The sequence below is a fragment of the Ascaphus truei genome, chromosome 1 (assembly GCF_040206685.1).
Source record: "Ascaphus truei isolate aAscTru1 chromosome 1, aAscTru1.hap1, whole genome shotgun sequence".
NCBI lineage: Eukaryota > Metazoa > Chordata > Amphibia > Anura > Ascaphidae > Ascaphus > Ascaphus truei.
Window position 1 is genome coordinate 393,502,804 of NC_134483.1, and position 19,806 is coordinate 393,522,609.

At 44.4% G+C, this 19,806-nt stretch overlaps 1 protein-coding gene across 7 annotated transcripts in view; it reads left to right on the forward strand.

Moving 5' to 3' along the window:
• TMEM192 (transmembrane protein 192) overlaps nucleotides 1-19,806 on the forward strand; it is a 103,932-nt gene that overhangs the window by 53,124 nt on the left and 31,002 nt on the right. For 6 of the 7 annotated variants that reach the window (XM_075612140.1, XM_075612095.1, XM_075612112.1 and 3 more), the window contains 2 exons: nucleotides 3,228-3,374; nucleotides 8,493-8,751. In XM_075612140.1, coding sequence (XP_075468255.1) covers nucleotides 3,228-3,374; nucleotides 8,493-8,751 — 406 coding nt within the window. The remainder of the gene's footprint in view (nucleotides 1-3,227; nucleotides 3,375-8,492; nucleotides 8,752-19,806) is intronic. The other variant, XM_075612132.1, reaches the window with a different exon arrangement.

A 19,806-nucleotide genomic window follows, 5' to 3' on the forward strand; every position in this document is an offset into this window, starting at 1 on the left:
GGGGTGAGAGAGAGAGAGGGAGAGAGAGGGGGTGAGAGAGAGAGAGGGAGAGAGAGGGGGTGAGAGAGAGAGAGGGTGTGAGAGAGAGGGGGGGTGGTGAGTGCGAGAGAGAGAGCGCTTGATTGGGTGGGGTGTGAGGGTGATGGGGTGGGGCGGAGGTTGGGGGGGTGATGTGACACTTCTGGTATCTCTCTCTCTCCGCACTCACATGCACTCACTCCCATGCACTCTCTCTCCCCCCCCCCCCTCCCTCTACACACCTTGGGATCGCTGTGGTCTCCTCTGGAGAGCGCCATATCCCACGGAGAGAGGGAGAAGTGGCGGGGGGCAGGCTGGGTGTCGCTCTCGGCGGCTGTCGCTGCGGGTCACCGGGTGTCAGACACGCCGGGACATGGGGGTGGCAGCAGCAGCCTCAGCTCAGTGGCTGTCGGTGGAGACCTTCCGGGACCTGGCGGAGCTGCCACGCGAGATCGGGAGTGAGTGGGGAGATTGTGGTGACACTTCCCCGCTCGTGCTTGCAAAATTAGGCCTCGGGCATGGTCAGCGCTAAGGCGCTGACCCGTGCTGAGGCGCGCTGCTGCTCGGCAGTGAGCCCCTGCAGCCGCAACGAGAGCGGCTTTAGCAGCGGCTCGCGCACGCTTCTGCAAGCATGCGGAAGCGTGTCTTATTAAATTTTTAGATTTGGCGCTCACAGGAGCGGTTCGTCACGTGAGCGGTTCGTCCTATGGATGCAGCCTTATGCAGGACACCCTGTGCTCATGCTTGGAGAGTTGGTGATGTCACCGCTCTGAGTGGCAGCGTGGACGCAGCCTAATTTTGCAAGAGCGAGCTGTTGAAGTATGTAAGTATTTAGGCTGCGCTTATAGTGCCGGTGACGCGATGACGCCCGAAAACAAATGCATTGTTGCCGCCGCGTGCGCTTATAGTAAGCGTGACGTGGCGCCGCGATTATTTTGAAGCCGGCAATATTTGATTTTTCAGGGGCTGTTGCCTCTTGTGACAGCCCCTGAACCAATCAATGGCCTGTTCGCCCGCACCGCCACAAAGCGAAATACAACTTTTGGTAGCGGCAACGGGTGACGTCGCCGTCGCGGGCACTATATGCGCAGCCTTAGACATATTTGTATTTACATTCTATACTGTTTAATAAAGTTTCGCATAAGTGAATTATTCTAATAGTAAGTTAATCTTCTCTGTAGATTTAGTTACATTAGGATAGGGTTAAAAGTTAGACTGGGATTGCAGCTGTGTTGGGTTGTCTGAGCAAAGGGGGCCCTATGGGTAACATTTGAGTGGCCATTGACAACTGATGATATGCGGAGGTAATCCTTTCAGACAAATATAAGGTTATTTTCCTTGTATGGAGTACGGGCAGTTCCTTGTCAGATATGACACCCATTTTAAGCTGTAAGACACATGTAGATACCATATCTGGTCATAGTATTGGAAGAAAGAAGACTGACTAGGGGATTTTCTTTGGATAAATATCTGGCAGTTTTTAGTTGGTAGGAAGAAGAGGATTACACCAGGAGATAGGAGGAGCCAGGTTTAACATCACAATACCAAGATCAGACAGCAGGTTAACACTGGGAAAAGAATAATTATGCAACCATCTTTGAAGATGTTATAACTTATTTGACGTCACCGCCATTTTTGTTTTATGAGAGTCTAGAATTTTATACTTACCGGTGCCTGCATTTTATAACCGTGTAACATATAACTGATAAAGTGTAAAGAGAAGCCCTGCTAATCTGGAATTCATGCTGTTTGTGGCCTTTTTCTAGCATACGTTTTTGAAAAGTATATTTTACAATAAGTATAATTATTTAACTTTTCACCCTTTCCAAAATAGACAAACATTTATTTATTTGTTTAGCTCTTGAAACTAAGGGTTTCCCATATTCCCGGATGTTACTGAAAACTGCAGTATATTTGTTTCCATTTAACCTGCATACGCCTAATTATGATAAAATGGCCAGACCAATGAATAAGAACTATTGCCTAATTCATTTGCTTCCTGGTAGTGCTAATAGACACAATAGTACAGATGTGGCCAACTCCAGACCTCAAGCACCCCCCTCCCCACCCCAGCAGGTCAGGTTTTCAGGATATATCCGTGCTTCAGCACGGGGGGCTCAGTCTCTGCTTCAGCACAGATGGTGCAGTCTTCGATTGAGCCACCCATGCTGAAGCAGGGACTGATTGAGCCACCTTTGCTGAAGCTGGGATATTCTGAAAACCTGACCTAGGGGAGGGTGGCTCGAGGACTGGAGTTAAGCACTCCTGAGCTAGTAGAAAGTATTTATTTATTATTACATCTGTGTCATTTTAAAATGAGCTCCTTTCTAGGTGGATTCCTGTGAAGCTGCTTCCTGTAGGGTGTTAAGTTGTTCTAATTTGATTTTTTTTTTATATTTGTGGTATGCTATATAATTATTATTTTTTTTTTTTCATTGTTAAAAAAAATATATATATTTGGTTTTAGTTTTACAAGCTGTGTTTGAGTTAGGGGGAGGCTAGTGACGCTGCATAAAAAGCTGTCACTTATTGGGTTATCTAGTTATTTTCCAAGTTGTTGTACTTCTATTGTACAATTGTTATTCTCGCTTTAATGTCTCCCAAATAGAAAATAAATAAATGAATGGAATAAAACCGTAGCATGTACGTTCTAAGCCCTCCTTCTTAGAAAGTGTGGGAATGTATAAATAAGATGATAGAAATATGCAGATATACTGTAAGCAGTCATATACAGTATTGTATATAATGTTTCTTTTTAACTTGGTATTGTACTGTGCATTTAGAAAATGAGAAACAACGAGAAAATGCATAAAACATACCATAGACTACCATTGAGTGACATATATAGGAGAGGCAAAAAGACACGGAGATGCCCAATACAACAATTGTTTTATCTGTGATCAATAGTTTTTAGATGAATGGCGAAAGCCTAGCCTCAAATAGCACAGACTAACATAATGTGTATGATGCATTTCTTTAGGAAAGGTAATCCTCATATTACTATACTACAATATTTCAACTAAAAATTAAAGCAAAGGAGCTTATTCTATATGCGCCGGAGCAGCCAATCAGGCTGTTTTCATCCTAGAGCGGCCTGGTCTCCTGCTTCAGTGGATATAAAATAGGCCTCTAAATAGTAAATGTCAGCGTTGAGTTTAAGTACATTGCAATACGGGATCTTGGTTGTGACCAGTGAATGCTCTTTGCAGAGTTCTGTGGAGATCACACAGAGTGCAGAGGATGACTGCTTCCTGGACGCCCCTCTCTTGCCTTCTCACCCGCTTGAGTCCGATATCAGGCCAAGGTTTCATCCTGTCCCTACTGTCTGCGTTACCGTCCTGCTCATATTGTTGCATGTAAGTAAATCCAATGTTGTCAATCTAATTTGAAGAGAAAAAATATGAGCTGATCCGGTGTTGGCGAGGATTGCACTTGTTACAAGGGTCTATCTAGCATTGATGGGATTTTCCACTACCTTCAATAGTGCATATAACACCTAAATTGTCCATTGCTGTGCGAGAGGCGCTAGGGTTATTAGGATTCCTAAGGCCTCGTTCAGGGTGCCAGAGGCAGGAGTTGGAGGGCGTGTGCGAGCGGCAGTCTGCTGGGCGATGTGTGCACATCCTCCCCAGCAGACTTTTTCAAGAGGGGAGGAGGCGGGGAGGAGGCGGGGCTACAGACAGCAGCTTAGGGATCGAAGTTGCTGTCTTGAAATCATTCTCAAGAATGATTTAATTGGCTGCCGAGGTACCAGTGACGCTGCTGCAGCTTGAATAAACGACTTGGGTTGTTTATTGTAACTGTGTCAACTCCGTACTTCGGAGACAGGGCAGCTGCTACCCTGACAACCACAATTTCCTTTAAACACATTGTGTCGGACGGTCGCACGCACATCAGCACGCCCTCCCTCTGAAGCCAGCACCCTGAACGAGGCCTAATTAGACTGGCCATATACAATCTGTTACTAATCTCCTGTAACGCTTGCGCTGCCCATTAGCAAGACTGGACACCGGTACTGAGGTGGGGAAGTATTAAACCACGCACCAACAGGAGCGGAAACGTGCCTGGCAGGCGGATTGTCAACGTAGCCAGGTCTGGGTTGGAGAGAGTGGGTTAGTCCAGATACTTGCCAAGTTCTTGGGTTGGAGAGATTAGAATGGTCAAAGTCCGTGTAGCCGTGGGCAGGGTTGGAGAAATCAGCAGAGTCGAGGATAAGCCGGGGTCAGTATCCACAGGAGTTTCCAAGTACAAGCCGGGTCGGTACACGAAGGGTTAACTAGAGAGAAGCACAAGACAGGGAGCAAGGCACAACAAATGTAGAAGCACAGGGCTACAACTAGTTATGCTCAGCAAAGTAAGACAGGAACTGCAGGATATTTAAAGCACACAGGAACCAGTCACAAGAGGGGCGGAACTGAGGAGCGGCCTCCGCGGAGGCAAGGGTTGGCTACAGGAGACAAGTGGGCTGTAAGTACTGGCCACGCAGCTGGGGAGCGGTGCACGATATCACGTATTGTGCGCGCGTGAGAAGCGCGCCGTGTCTGAGGGGGCAGAGCTAACATCCGTGGCACTCTAGAAGAGCTGCGCGCGCGCTTGTGCCAGAGTAGAGGAGTGCGAGACAACAGGTCGCAGATGACGTGCTCCCCGATTCCTTACATCTCCCTACTTATTCTAGTTATTGATTTTCACCACTCTCATTTTCCCAAAACCCAAGCTCACGAGCAGATTGCCAGATGGACCAAGTAGTTCTTATCTGCCGTCAAATTCTATGTTTCTAATACTGGCCCCTCTGCTAGTATTTATTCTACCTTGGATGATATCTTATATGTATCCTTTATTTCCTAAAACCTTTTGTAAAACCAGGTTCTTTTCACATTGTCATGGTTATTTTTCTTTACTACCCTGCTTGGAAGCTGCTCTGTGCTTTGAGTAAATTGATTTCTTTAAACTTTTATCGTTACCTTTACTTCCCTTAGTTTGAAGGCAATATACCTCCTTCTGACTTTTTTTTTCTTTTACCCTACAAATGAACCCTCTAGTAACTTATTTATACCCTTCAGATCTTAAATATGATATATTACTATTACTATCCCCCCTGCCCTTCCCATCCAAAAATGAGTTCAGCGCCCATCAGAGCATATTGTTTCATGAAATGGATATAATCTATTTTCATTGCAAAAGCCTGGAAGCTGATTTCTGCCCTCTATTCTCCTGTAATGTACTGTGTCTTGCTTCCAATTACACTTACCGAAGCATAAATATAGTCTGATATGGAGAGATGACTCTACAATGACATATGGGTCGAGAAAAGGCAAGAAGATGTAACTGTACCATTGAAGAAAAACCTTCTCTGAATGGAGAATTGCAGAGAAACTATGTTGCTCTCTGCAGCTTGAATTACCAAAGATATCAGTGTGGCACTAGGGGTAATCTGATGAAAGGGCTGTTTCCCTGAAATGTTCTTGCTCTGTCTTTTTGTCTTCTGTGATGTCTGAGTTAAATACTTTATTTAGCAGAACCTTTGCTACAGTTGGTGTGCTACATACATTTATTAGCATTTTATGGACAAACAGATCTGCCCACCCAAAACAAAATATTCCCGCGGTCTGTCACCGGGCAAAAATAACAACTGTAAAAGCAAATTTGGTCTCATTCCTAATCCATCCTGGTAAAGATCAGTTTTTACTGTAAGGCGTTCTCAATAATAAAGAGGGAGTGTCCGAACGATGCTTCTGCTCAGGATAGTAGGTCATATTTACTAAGCCGTACACCTTGCTTTAAAGAATTGGGGGTGGGGCGAGGGGGAGAAACAGTACAAGTATATTTTAAGTACTGTACAGTAGCTTTTAAAACTTTTACCATGTCCATGCTTTGTGTAGGTTTGTATATAATGTATTTTTGTTGAGTAGACTATTTTTGTACTTTTAATTCACCAGTAAATGGTTCTTTATGCAATAGCACCCCCCTTCCCCATCACAACCATGGGTTGTGGAAAATAAACTGCAGATTTTATTATCTTCACGTAGAAGCGCTCATCAATATTCTACAGTAGTCACCACCTTAGCTCTTGGAACTCCCATGGCTAATCTTGCCGGAAGCTCTCAGCCACCCCATAACCTACAGTAGCAGCCCTCTAATTTACAACTGATACTATTGGTCCAAAACCACCATACTGGGGTATGCCTGCTGCTTTGACCAGGCATGCTACTAAACCAGGATATACTTTCACAAACGTGTGACAACTTGAATGAAAAAAAATAATAATAATAATAGTCAACAGATATATGTTTCAAGGGGTTAAGGCTCACAGAAGGAAGAACAAAGATGGATCTCCATAGTAGCAACACAATCAAGAGCAAAGGGAGACCAAACTGGAGGTTGGGATGTTGTAACACTGGGACATCTTTCTCAATTGGATTCAATCTTGCGAACAATCTTGCGAACGCATGTTTTTGCTACTTGTAAATAGGAATATTTTGTCGAAGATAAATTGTTATTAACTGATGTTTCCCCTGTGTTCTCTTTGTTATTTTAATCATGATGCTACTAAACCAGGAGTGGCCTACTCCAGTCCTCAAGGGCCACCAACAGGTCAGGATTTCAGGATCTCCAAGTTTGAAAAGCTTATGCAAAATATGTAAATTAATATATCTGCCAGGGTCTCAGGTCCCTGTTTATTATAGAAAAACTATGCACTTAATACACATCTGTTGTAGCAAAATGTGTTCGAAATGTTTAAATACTCTTTCAAGCACGTGCAACTGTTAATTCAGAGCCCCAAAGCATCACTTATTAAATGTTTTAATATATATATAAAATACAGTACTTCGAATAATTAAAAAGGATTACAAGAACATAAAATTACTGTAAATGCAGAACTGTTTCTTAAAATAACAGAAAACATACTCTGTTTTAATGTCATAGTTTCCCCCCCAGAGAGGTCACTAGTATAGAAAAATAAAAATTCATATGTTTGGTCCAAAACACACCTGAAGTCTGATTTTATAACTCCAGGGCAAGCCCTATATACCATTATTTTCCCATTGATACAACATAAGCCCACCCCTGTCGTAAAGCAACTACTACTGTAAATTTACAGTTTTACGATTAGAGGAAAAAATAACCCTTTTGATATTTAAAAAGTTTTGCCTCAATATATAAACACACACACAACTTCATTTTTCTGATACTTAAACGGACAAGAATCATATAAAAAGATTCAGGTGATTTTAACTAATGTAACAAGACTAATTATGACCGACTTGCTCCTAAATTTCTGTGACAAATGGATATATGTCCTTGGCCACCTTGTAGACCTCACACCTGTCTGGTCTCACTGCATGTGTCTGTTTGCAACCATTACTCATATCTGAACGTTAGACTTTAGAATCAAGGTTATCACCAGACACTCTTATTTTTAATAAATTCACTCTTGTGTGTAACACTTTCTTAGCCACGCCACCTGAATCTTGCAGAACCCACCAGAGAATTCTTTGAAGGCAACGTTTAAAGTATCCTGTTTTATAAAGATGTCAAGAGAGCCATATTTTTCTCATCAGCCCCATACAACACATCTTGTACTTTTAGTGGGCCATAACGAATAACCCACAAATTAATTCCTCTTTGAAGCTCTGGACAGAACCAAGAAGAGTCTTGACCTGTCATAAACCCAATACATTGTTTTTTTTAAATAACCGGTAACCACATTAACCCCATAAGTACCAGATTGATTACAATGCATAATATTCCCCACTATTTTTATTAATTACAGCAATCGTTTAGGAAGCTACAGAACTTCCTTTTGAAATTGGCAGCCATATTGCGTGCCCTGGGAAGCAGGATCTTTTGCCGATCGATCACGGGAGAACAGATCGATCCGCAGCTTTGATAATTGCATTTCCGTCATTTGTAATTTATTTATTTAAAAAAAAATGGGCAATAGGAAATGTCCCTTTTTTGGCTTTGTGCATTAAAATTCACACGATGTTACCGTACCATCAAAATGACTTGGCCTAATGTGAAATCTAATTAGCTTTTTGATATGGCACAGATTTAAACAAAAATTCATCACAGTTTTGTTCACAAACATATTTATCATGGACAATGTGTTAATTTTTTTAATGCATCTGTTCATTAAGAATATATATTTTTGTATAGCATGTATTTTAAAAAAAATAGTGTACCTGAATCTACAAATCCATCTTCAGCACTGATAGGCCAGCAGGAAAGCCATGGAATGCACGATCGCGCTTGAAGTGAACCCTTGACAGGTTTTGAAAAACCATGTGCAATATTCTCTGTGACCATCCAAAAATCCAAAATCAAAAATGAGTTCCACCTAGCAATTAAGCTAAAGGTGCAAATAAAGTGTAGTTGTATATTTTTAAATAGCTAGTTCCCCCTGAAAACATTTTATGCACAAAACAGAAACTGTATTTTGAAATAACGCCTTTTTTATATTTTTTCTTTCCCAGGTAGCCTATGTAGCCTTGGCTTTCGTCACTTTTGTACTGTGTTCATTTTATGATGAAGAGAAAAAATGCATGCAGTACATGAAGCCGTTTGACCTGACATCTGTCCTGATCATCTCAAAAGTCATTCTCTGGATATTTGAAGTGCTTTATGAGCGGTTTGTCCAGCACCATCACAGCAAAGTTAGAAACAGAGGCTACCTGAATCTGTATCGCTCCACAAGGCAGCTCAAAGTGCTCCCTCTTATTGTACACTCTACAGGTGAGACGAAATCGAATTCCAGCAGCTGTTATTTGTAGTCAAGAAGAGTGGTTACATGGTCCAATGCTAATACTGGTAACAATGTGTTACCTGACACAATAAATTTATGGTGAGTAAAAAAAGTGACAACCCTCCACCGTAACAAATAAAAATACCCCTTGTGAGCACATTCGCGTGTCTCAGACAGGTCTGCAACGCTGCTTTTCTCCATTATCTCTTAGCATACAGTGCAGTCTACTGCAGCTAGGGATTCTGGGTAATGACATACAAATGAGCACTCATTGTCACGTTTTACTTCTTATGCATTTTAACATGGTATAAACATATGCCTGCCGTATTACACCGCTTTCCGGCACAGCCTGGTTTAAAGAAGTGCATAGGCAGCAACCCTACTCGCAGACAGCTGTTTTGACTTTTTAAGAAAATGTATACCAACCAATACATAAGGGCTAGTTGCTTTTTGTGACTGGCTACACATTTTTTTTGCACACTGTAACAACTGAAGCAGGGGATTGCACTTTTAACCTTTTTGGTGCCCCAGGGTATAGTCACTACGCCTGGCATTCCGGAAGGCCCGATGGTGTAGGGAGCACATCATGCCCAATGGAGGGTTTCAATGCCGTTTTCCCATGGAGCGCAGGACGCGATGTGCCCAGTGAGGCAATCGGAGAAGGATTCCTTCTCCTTCTGTTAACTGCAAAATGGACCCCGCAGTTTTGTGACCGCACTGTGCTGGACGAGCCGTGTAGCACTCGGGCGCCGCAACCCCCTCTGACTAAAATGTTTAATAGATATTGCTAAACATATTCTAATACTCGAGAGGCCAACTCCAGTCCTGAAGAACCACTAACCAGTCCGGTTTTAAGGATATCCCTGCTTCAGCACCAGTGGCTCAATCAAAGTCGCTGATTCAGCCACCTGTGATGAAGCATGGATATCCGTAATACATGGTCTGTTGGTGGCCTTTCAGGATTGGAGTTGGCCGCTCCTATATCAATATAACAAGCCTTCCCCTTTTTTATTTTGGTATTTAAAATCCTATGTGGTTGCACTTGCATATTGGTGAAGGGGATTTAGCGATTTAGCAAACACATTAATGCTCGAAAATTGTAATGTGAGAAACGTGACTCAATGCATCAATACCCTTTATTGAAATGTTTTTTTAAATGTATTTATTTTTTACATGGAGTCACCCAGAGTTAAAATACATTATATTTTGTTTAAGCTGCGGGACCCTTCGGATCCTCACCTGTGAAGTGGTGTGTTTCTGCCCAGCATTTAAATACCCGTGCAGTAGGAAGCTGCAATCTGGGGGTTCCCAGACATAAGAATACTGCAATCTGGGGGTTCCCAGACATAAGAATAGTGCGTTCTAGCACCAGGGGACTTCTCCGTTCGAATCATGTAAAAAAAAAAAAGCATCAGCCAGGATTGATAATAGTTGGTAGACTCCTAGTGCTGCTTAAAGCTTTTTTCCAAAAGTAAAAACCGGGACACCATAAAAATGTATTTCTAAAACAATTTCCATTGCTTAAAAATAAATATTATAATAGTATTTTTCCAATAGCGTCACCATTTATACTATTTTATTAATTTCTCTTCCCCCCCCCTCCACATCTTTTCCCTGTCTCCCCACCTCCTCCACTATCTCTCTCACACACAGACACACAAACACCCTCCCTCTCCCCAGTCTGTATGTGTGTCTATCTCCACAACAGGTAGCTTTTGTCTCAGGAAGGGGTCGTGCCCCCAAAACGTTCCTGTAGCTCTTAATTACTATGCAGTAAAACGTGAAAATTTTGCAGTACAGTACCAATACTGTATATCTCTCCCCCCAGGTCTGTGTGTCTCTCTGTCTCTGTCTCTCTCTGTGTCTCTCTGTCTCTCTCTCCCCCCAGGTCTGTGTGCATTTGTGTTTCTCTTCACTCTGTCTCTCCAGACCCTACCTGTCACAGGAGCAGGGGGGTGTCCATCTGTGGCTCTAGTAGCAGACTGCAGGGGAACTCACTGCTTCAGAGTCTTACCAAAAGGTTCCTCTGTTGCTACCCCACCCCCACCCTCCTATGCCAATGATCTGCTATGATCTGCTATGATCTACTCTGCTCTCCTCCCCGCCCCCACCCTTCTCTGCTTCTAACCCCACACCCATCATCTACCAGGCCAATCATCTGCTCTGCTCTTCTCCCGCCGGCATCTCCTGCTGCTGCTTCCAGGCCAATCATCTGCTCCTCTCTTACCGGCATCCCCTGCTCTGTGAAAACCGGGACTCTCGGCAAAAACTGGGACATTTCGGGGTATGTCGGCCCACCGGGAGACGCATCATAAAAAAATGGTACTGTCCCAGCTAAACCGGGACGTCTGGTCATCCTACTTAAAGCAGCAATACGGGTTAACTTTAAAAAATATATACATTTTTTTTTTTTTTTTTAATTACAAGTTTAAAACCGTGTTAATTTCCACTCCAGGGACCCCCTGCTTCTCTCTACTTACCTCTATAGTGGTGCCGGTATCCCGCAGTCAGAGGAATTGGGAGCCTAACATGGCAGCATTTTATTGTCCCGCATCACGCTGGCCAATAGGAAGCCGTGACATCATCCCGTGTGACTTCCTATTATCCCACGTGACCAGGACCTTAAAAATCCATAGAAATACCGCCACCCCCTATGGCATTAAGTATCTCTGAAAGCAAGGGGTCCCCGGAGCTGAAATTAGCACAGTTCAGCTCCGGAGACCCCCTGCTTTGTGTGTGTGTTTTTTTTCTTTTAAATTAACCCATATTACTGCTTTAAATGTCCACATGTGGCCACAGAGTGGAGCTATAGCAGCACACACAGATCTAGAGACAAATGTTAGGAAAAACACTATCTCAATCCTTGATCTCAACGTCCCTGTTTATTTGATAACCTCTTGTTCCTCCAGAGCATTTGACCGCATCACGCCATACTGACAATGTTCTAATGCAGTAAACCTGTTTTTATGCAAAGTAGTATTCATGTTATTACTGCTCAGTTCTGATATATGCAGATCATTTGAAGCAGCAACCTCCCTGCTCTCCTAGGAGACAAAAACCCTCTGTAGGCGTTTAACAGTGTTAGTATCTTGCCCACCCCCCACCCCCCCCCCGAGTATGTCCTTCTCGTTTATTGTGTGCGTTAAAACAATGATTTTCTTAATCTCTGGGGTCATGGTAACATGTACACGCCACTGGGCTATAGGGGGAACTCTCATTTTAACCTTCTGTACACTAAATATTTCAAACACTTCTATCTCTGGAACAAAGTATCAGATTTTAAGAATACAAACGGCGTTGGAAATGACATTAAGTACAAACATAAAATACGCAAACAGTTCTCTGCTGCTCGATGTTTTTTGTTTGGTATTTTTTCTTACATTAGGGGCTGCGTGTTGCCAGTAGTTTTAACCCTTTTAGTCCTTTAAAAATACTTGTCCGGGAGAACAATATGGACGCAGTGTCATCCTTGGATTTGATGGTAGAAAACGGAGATGACGTTATGGCGTTCTATTGGTGAGCCCGATAGCCATATTTGTAATTTTCTGTTAAATATTTGCTCCTGGAGCTGGCTGCATCATGATTGATCTCCACAAGGACCCCTGACCCAGATAAGTAAAAGAGAAGGGTGCTGTGTGGCGGGGGTTGGAAGTGCTGCTGTAAGCCACCTTTCTCCCTTTTCAACTTGTTTTGGATTGTCTAGTGGGAGTATCTTACTGTAACGCTTTTCTTTCCAATGTATTTAACAAAAAGTAAAGTATTTTATACATATGTATTTTATACAGAAATTGTGTGTTTGTGCCTGTTTTTAACACCTTGCAATTTAGCTTACCTAACAAGTAACGCTTACTGTACATCAGCGAAGTCTCTATCTGTAACACAGCAAAGAAAAATACCACTTGTGAGCATGTTGACCAGACAGGTCTACAACCCTGTCTTTCCCCATTATCTCTTAAGCTGCGAACCTGCTGCGGCCGGCGGGGCATGCAGCCGCGAACCACCAGACCCCTGCCCGAATGGTCCCTGCCCCCGCTGCCTCCTTCCGGCAGGGCTGACTACGTACTGTGACGCATCAGCCGGACGATGCTGCAAGAATCTAGTGATTTTCGGCGCTGACGCGTCACGTGGTACGCGAGTCAGCCAATGGGGAGGAGGGGAGGGAAGGAGCTAGATGGAAGGCGCCTTGGGCGGGGAGCAGGGAAGGAGCTGCGGGTTAAAGTATGTGTGTGTGTATGTGGGGGGGAGGACGGCACCACGATCAGATCCGGCTCCCGGCTCCCTACAGACCGCATATCGCGGTCTGTGTCTGTCAGCGCCCCGCCTGTCTGCAGTGCGGGCGCGCTGACTGAGGGAGCGGGGCCTTAGCCTTAGCATACCATGCTTCCACTGCAGCCAGAGATTCTGGGAAATAACATACAAATGAACACTTACAAATGTCACCTTTTTTCTTCTAATCCATTTTAACATGGCCCCCTATAAGCGTATGCCTGCAGCATTACACAGCTTTTCAGCACAGCCTGGGTTACAGACGTGCATAGCTAATAAACCTACCCAGTCTTGTTCATATGTTTTTTATTTCATTAAAGTGTTGAAGGCCGTTCCGTTAATGTTGCCTAAAATATGCAAATAAAACATTAGAAAGTCAAATGTTATATTGACCCTTCAATTATTCAGCATTGCGGTTATATACATTTTTTCCAATTTGTCATTGGGGTCTGTATTGGAAATGGCACACGCTGCACTTCATACTGGAAATGTTTCATGACGTTACTCGGATGTAAAGTGGAATACGTGATTTACGTATGCCGTTACTGCATACTGCATACTGTATGTGCTGTGTACTTCTATTCAACAAGATTTAAATGTGTGTGTTTGTGTGTGTGTCCCAAGTATAGTATAAATAAGGGGAGCATCCAATATTACATTAAACGGCTAAAACAAATCTAAATCAGATAAGCTTTATTGGCATGACGGAAGAACATTTCAGTATTGCCATAGCATGAATAACAGGGGGTAGGGTACAATGATTACATAATCCTCTCCTTTTTATTTTGACTGTGTCTGCATGGTGGTTAATTCATGTTAAGGAATGTTTAATGCACTGAACCGTTTAATCTGTTTCCTACCCGCTTTAGCAGTGCAGTGCTTCTTTCTGAGGTGAAGCCCACTATCCAGTATTAGTCATCGTGTCTCTCAGTGAAGCACTCTGCAATCTTTACTGTGTCAGAAATGTCTTGTGAAGTTTAGTCTTTTGGTTTTCAACCAACCCCAAAAAATGAGAGCGATTTTTAGATGATTGATACCTATGTAGCCCCCTTTCCCTGTGTCTAAGGGAACTATGTGTGCTGAGTACCTGTCTAGCATACAGGAGGTCTGATACTCTGCTAATGGGAGCCTGGGGTGACTGCGGTTACTCTTGTTACAGCGCCTCCACCTGAGAGGGATCCTAGCGCAGCAGGATAACCCCTCACAGGAACTAATATGGTCAGTATTGTCACACACAGTATATAACAGGGGTATTTACTGAACACATACAATACAACCAATATAACAGCACATGCAGTACAACAGAATAATAGCCATGGGGGGTCTATTTCCCCAAAGTACTTGAGGTGCGGGGCACCAATATCCCTGATGTCCGTCCCCAATGTCACTCCCACCCAAGTATAGGGAGTAGCGCTACCCCACGTGGACCGTTGGTGCACGTGTATGATACCTCCCTTGTCACTCCTGTACCCAGGTGTCATCGTCAGGGAATTGATCAGTCAGGTCCCACAATGTGGGATCTGGAAATCCCTCCTCTCGCCTTATCCGGTCCACCGCATGGGGTGAACTCCCACTGGAGGGTCTCACCGTTAGTCTCGGATACATAGGCTAGGGTCTGGTCCCAGATCGCAGGCCAAGCACACTGAATGGCGTCAGTCACCGGTGTACTGGCACTCTTTATGCAGCTACTGGGGGAAGCGTCCCTTTCTATGGGCCTTCCCTGCAGTAGCCACAACCTGTGGGGAATCGGGGCCTAGCTGGGACCTAAGAGGAGATCTGGCCTAGTCCAGCGGAGCACAGCTCCCTGGACACAACCTTCTCTTCCTGTGTCCCTGCTCCGACTCAAGCGTGGTGCCAAGCGCGCCAATTGTATATTTCTCTGCCCGTGAGTCTTTGAGCCCTATTGGCTCTTGCTGCCTATGTGTTTAGCAGACCCTGGGACATGTAGTTCCGTGTGGAGCCTGGCTAATGGCTGCCGCACTTACTGTCCACTGCGCATGCGCAAGACCGCCATTGCGCATGCTCCAATATCCAAAATGGCGACCCCGCTGCGCCGCGGAACACCAGAGCACTCTTCCCTGACTGCCCGCCGGGTCCGCCCACCTCTCCAGTGGCACCCGCACACCCGTCTCTCCACCCCACAGATCAGGAGGTAAGGGAGAGCTCCGATCGCCGCCACAGCTGTTCCGACCCCTTCCCCACTTGGCACGGAGGTAAGGGGGCTCAACTACACCTACAATATAACTAGAACAATAATATTAAAATAACAATAAGTATACCACAGGAAAAGCAGTCCTCCTTTTTAAAATCCTACGCATTTACAAGCAGATGTTCCCAGAGTGCTACAGGATAGAGGGGAAAAAAACCCTAAAAAATTGTTTTCAATAAATCCTTTTTATGTTCTGTTTTATATTAAATAAAATGTAAGTAGCCACACATCTGGGTAAATGCGTCTCCATTCTTCACAAATCTGTATTTGTATTATCCCGCCCCCTCCTCCTATCATAATGATGGCAAAGACATACTAAGGGCCATAAAAACTCTGCGGTGTTCTGCACCAGAAGGCAATTTATAGCACATTAATTTGAATTGAGCGCAAGGTGTGCTCTGTCACCAGAAGGTGTCCTGTGGAATAGAATCTCATAGTACATATCCTTTTATTCAGAACTTCAAAGTGTTGTGTTCTGTTTTTTTTTTGTTCCCCCCCCCCCCCTCTTTTATAGGACATCACTGGTACTTAATGGTGCTTTCCCAAATAATGCCCAATATATTTAAAACAAACTTGTTGGTGTCCTTCTCTAACAATCTCACGCATTTCAGTTATCTTGGGCTTTCCTATTGTTTACAACACGCATTTTGAAAGTGTTGGCTAATCTTCGGTCATAAGGTAATCAGATCTCACGTCCCTGCGTGTAAATAACCAACCAAGATATACACGGGAAGGAATGAAGAGACGAGGGCGGTGAAGTCTGCTCTAGACTGTAGGTTATAAATGTTTTTTCATACAAAAAAAAAACCTGTTCTTGAAATCTATATCGAACTAATTTTTGTATAGGTATTTGTCACTGTTTTAACCTAGTAAAATATATCACTGCCATTGGTTCATTGTGGTCCTACAGGGATAGCAAACTTTATGCTTCTGGGGTGGATGCAAGCAAAGCTTTGGGCCATAACAAGTACTACAGAAGTTTCCAGACAATGCAGAACAAGCGGAGTTCATCGCTATGGGAAAAGAGTGGGTCTAAACCCCAACCCTAAAATACCTCAAACTTTTCAAGTTGCTATGGCAAAATTGTAAGCGTGGGTGTCATGTATACAGATCTTTATTCAAATGGTAAAGATTTAATCCTATACCATTATTAGAGAGGACGCAAGTGACCTTATGCTAAGGGCATTGCCTGATCTGCCTTATTATTATTTTTTAATGTAGCCGTTCCTTACTTTTACAGCAATGCAGTTATCTAAGTTGCCAAGCGATACGCTCTCACGTGTTGGATTTGCGAAGATCCTGCTTCCCAGGACACCCAATGTGGCTGCTTATTTCAAGAGGTGTAGTTTCTTAAATGGTTGCTCTAGCATCAAAAGGTAGCTTAATTCATGAAAAAGAGTATAAAGGAGGCGGGGAATGCACCATGAATTATCAACCTCTACACGGCTTATTTGTATGCCATTTTTTATTTAAGACAATCTTTTATGAAATTCTGCTTTAAAGCAGCTGTCCAAGCTGCCGGTTTTTATTTATTTATTTTTAATAATTTAATTAAATTTTTTTCCCCTTTTAATATGTGCATCAATACAATCCACACAATAAGTAATTCGCGAAGTTGCCGATCCGTTCTCCTGTGATCAATCGGCAAAGATTCGACTTGGGGGTTCACTAAATGACCTCAGAGGTGTATTGACTCAGTATCTGTGGCTTTGGAAATGGTTGCTATAGAAACAAAAAGGCTTGTTAAATAATACATTAATAATTTAATTCAGGGTTGTTTAAAAAAAAAAAAGCTACATGTATTTTCTCATAGTACAGTACTGATTTTTTTTTTTTTTAAAGACGTAGGATATTGGTTGGTCTGCAGCTTTAAGGTTGCTTTATTTGACACTGTAACATCCGTGTTTATAAAATAAGCTTTATACAGTATTCAAACATAATGCACACTGTTGCTTAGATCAGCAGTGCGAAAAATGGGAGGGGGGAGGGGCGCGGCAGTTATAGAGGTCCTGCACTCTCCTCCCATGCATTTAAATTAAATGCCGGGGGACCGCTCGAGGCCTCTATGATACCCTTACCCAGGGCCGCCAACAGGGGGGGGACAAAGGGCACTGGCGTCCCGGGCGCCAGTTAATTAAATAATAAAATACGTTTTACAAAATGGCGGTGATTCCCCACGAGCATGCGCAGGGCAAGCAGGGTCTGCTACCCCCCTCCCCCCCCCCGCTCCCAACGTGGGACGGAGGGGGAAGTAACAGCTCCTCCGAGGCCCGCTCCCCCCTGCAGCCAGCATACCGCGCGCCCCCCTGAGCCCACCTCCCGTGCCCCCCCCCCCGAGCCCACCTCCCGTCACTGTCTCCCACCCAGTCACTGTCTCCCTCCCACCCACTGTCATCCACCCAAACTGTCACCCACCCACTGTCACCCACCCACTGTCATTCACCCACCCAACCACTGTCATTCACCCACCCACCGTCATTCAACTGTCATTCACCCACCCACCCACCCACTGTCATTCACCCACCCACTGTCATTCACCCAAACTGTCATTCGCCCGCCCGCCCACCCACCCACCCAGGCAGACAGTCGCATGTCTTTTGTTGAAAATATAAAAATAAACAGGTTGCATTATAATGTTTTTTCTGTATCACAATAAGGAAACAGTAAAGTAAAAGTTGCGCGCTAAAAAATATTTTTTCGTGGTAGGTGCGCTATGGGTTCAGGGGGGGGGTGCGCTATGGTTTCGGGGGGGGCTGCTCCTTTCATTTGTCACGGGCCCCATGATTTCTGTTGGCGGCCCTGCACTTACCCTCCCTTCCAGCGACGCATCGTCCTGATAACCCACCGTCAAATGACGCCGCAGGGTCACGTTACCATGTCAATGTGGCATCACATGACCCCACACGTCATTTGACGCCGGATTCAAGCGGGAAGGATGGGGGGTGCGAGGTATTGTATCGTATGTCTTTATTTATATAGCGCCAAAAGTGTACTCAGCGCTTCACAAAGAACACAGTACAGGGAATTATAATTATACAATAAGTGCAGCAAAATCAGACAATAGGAACGGAAATCCCTGCCCCGAAGAGCTTACAATCTAAGAGGTTTAATGGGAAACTTACAGAGACAGCAGGTGAGGGAGTAAGTGCTGTAGATGGCAGTGCTTGGTCACAATGGGTGGTAGGAGTGACTGAGTGTGGGACAATAGCATGAGTGCAGGCTATTGGGATGCTTTATTTGTGGGGTAAAATTTAAGGAAGGTCAGTGTTAACCTTTAAATTTAACACCATTTTAAAGGGGAAGAGATGGCAGGGAGGCATGAGTGAGATCAGGTGTGTATGTCTGGCTTCAGGCTTAGGGGAGATCCCCAGCAGCAGGAAGGAGTAGATAGAGGGTGTGAATAGAGGATTTGTGTGGGTGTTTTTTTATTGACGGGTAAAGAAGCTGTTGGGAGACAGGTGTATAAATAATGGTGCAGTGGGGAGTGGGGAAGTTGGAGAGAACAGAGATGTTCATAAAGGATTAAGGAAACAGTAACCAGAAAAAGCAATAGGGAGGGCATAGTGAGATGCAGGAGGTGCCAAGGAGAGCAGACAGGGGAAAGTTTGCGCACCCCTGGCTTGGATTGTTTATCACAATACTTATTATGGCTCCCTAGTAGTTTATAACTAAGCTCAATATTTATGTTCAGTGGACATGTAGCTTTTTTGTTTTGTGCCTGTTTCTGAGAAACCAGAGTGGATTTTGGCAATGATTGCACAATATACTGTAAGTGATTCCACAGAACAAATACATCAGTGGAGACCCACACAGGGAATTTTCAAGTTGTCAACTTAATTGCCAAAGTTGTAATAAATGTAACGGTGTTTCCCCAAGCCGCTGGAAAATTGTGGGCATTACTACGTATGTTGTGCATGATACCTGCTAGTAACAGGAGGGCTGAGTCGTCCACCGATGGTAGTGGGGACACAGGACTAGGCTTCTGGGGTTCACACCCTACATATGTATTAGCAGTGCAGCGCCTCCATCCAGTGCAGCGCCGCCGTAGACTCCAGGGAGATAAAGGTTATCTCCCACGGTAGAACCGATTACCTCTCTCCCCCCCCCCCCCCAGTAAGGTCACACACCAGGCAGGAGGTATAACAGGAACGGTTTATTGTCTTCACTGTACAGCAAAGATACAAGGCAGGGTTCCGCCTTGATGCAGTCTCTCAGCTACCACTGAAGGATGGTCCCTGGACCTTCACTACAGGTCAAAGGCACCCGCAGCAGTCCCAGCTCTTCCCTGCCCCTCTAGCAGGGGCAGAGGTATGGTCCACACTCGCTCTCCCCCAGAGGGAAGAGGACTAGAGAAGGCCTAATAATCAGCCTCTCCAATGTGTGACCTGCCTTCCTCAAGTGGGGGAAGGCACTACTACATTTGGGCGGTACCTGCCCTTAAGTACAACCAGGAGGCGGGCATCAAGTCTGTCTCATGATTGGTCATGCCCAGGCCTGATGTCACCGCCTTCCGCTGTCACTCAAGTGCAGCACCAAGAAGGGGGGAAAACCCCATATCAACTACTGGCAG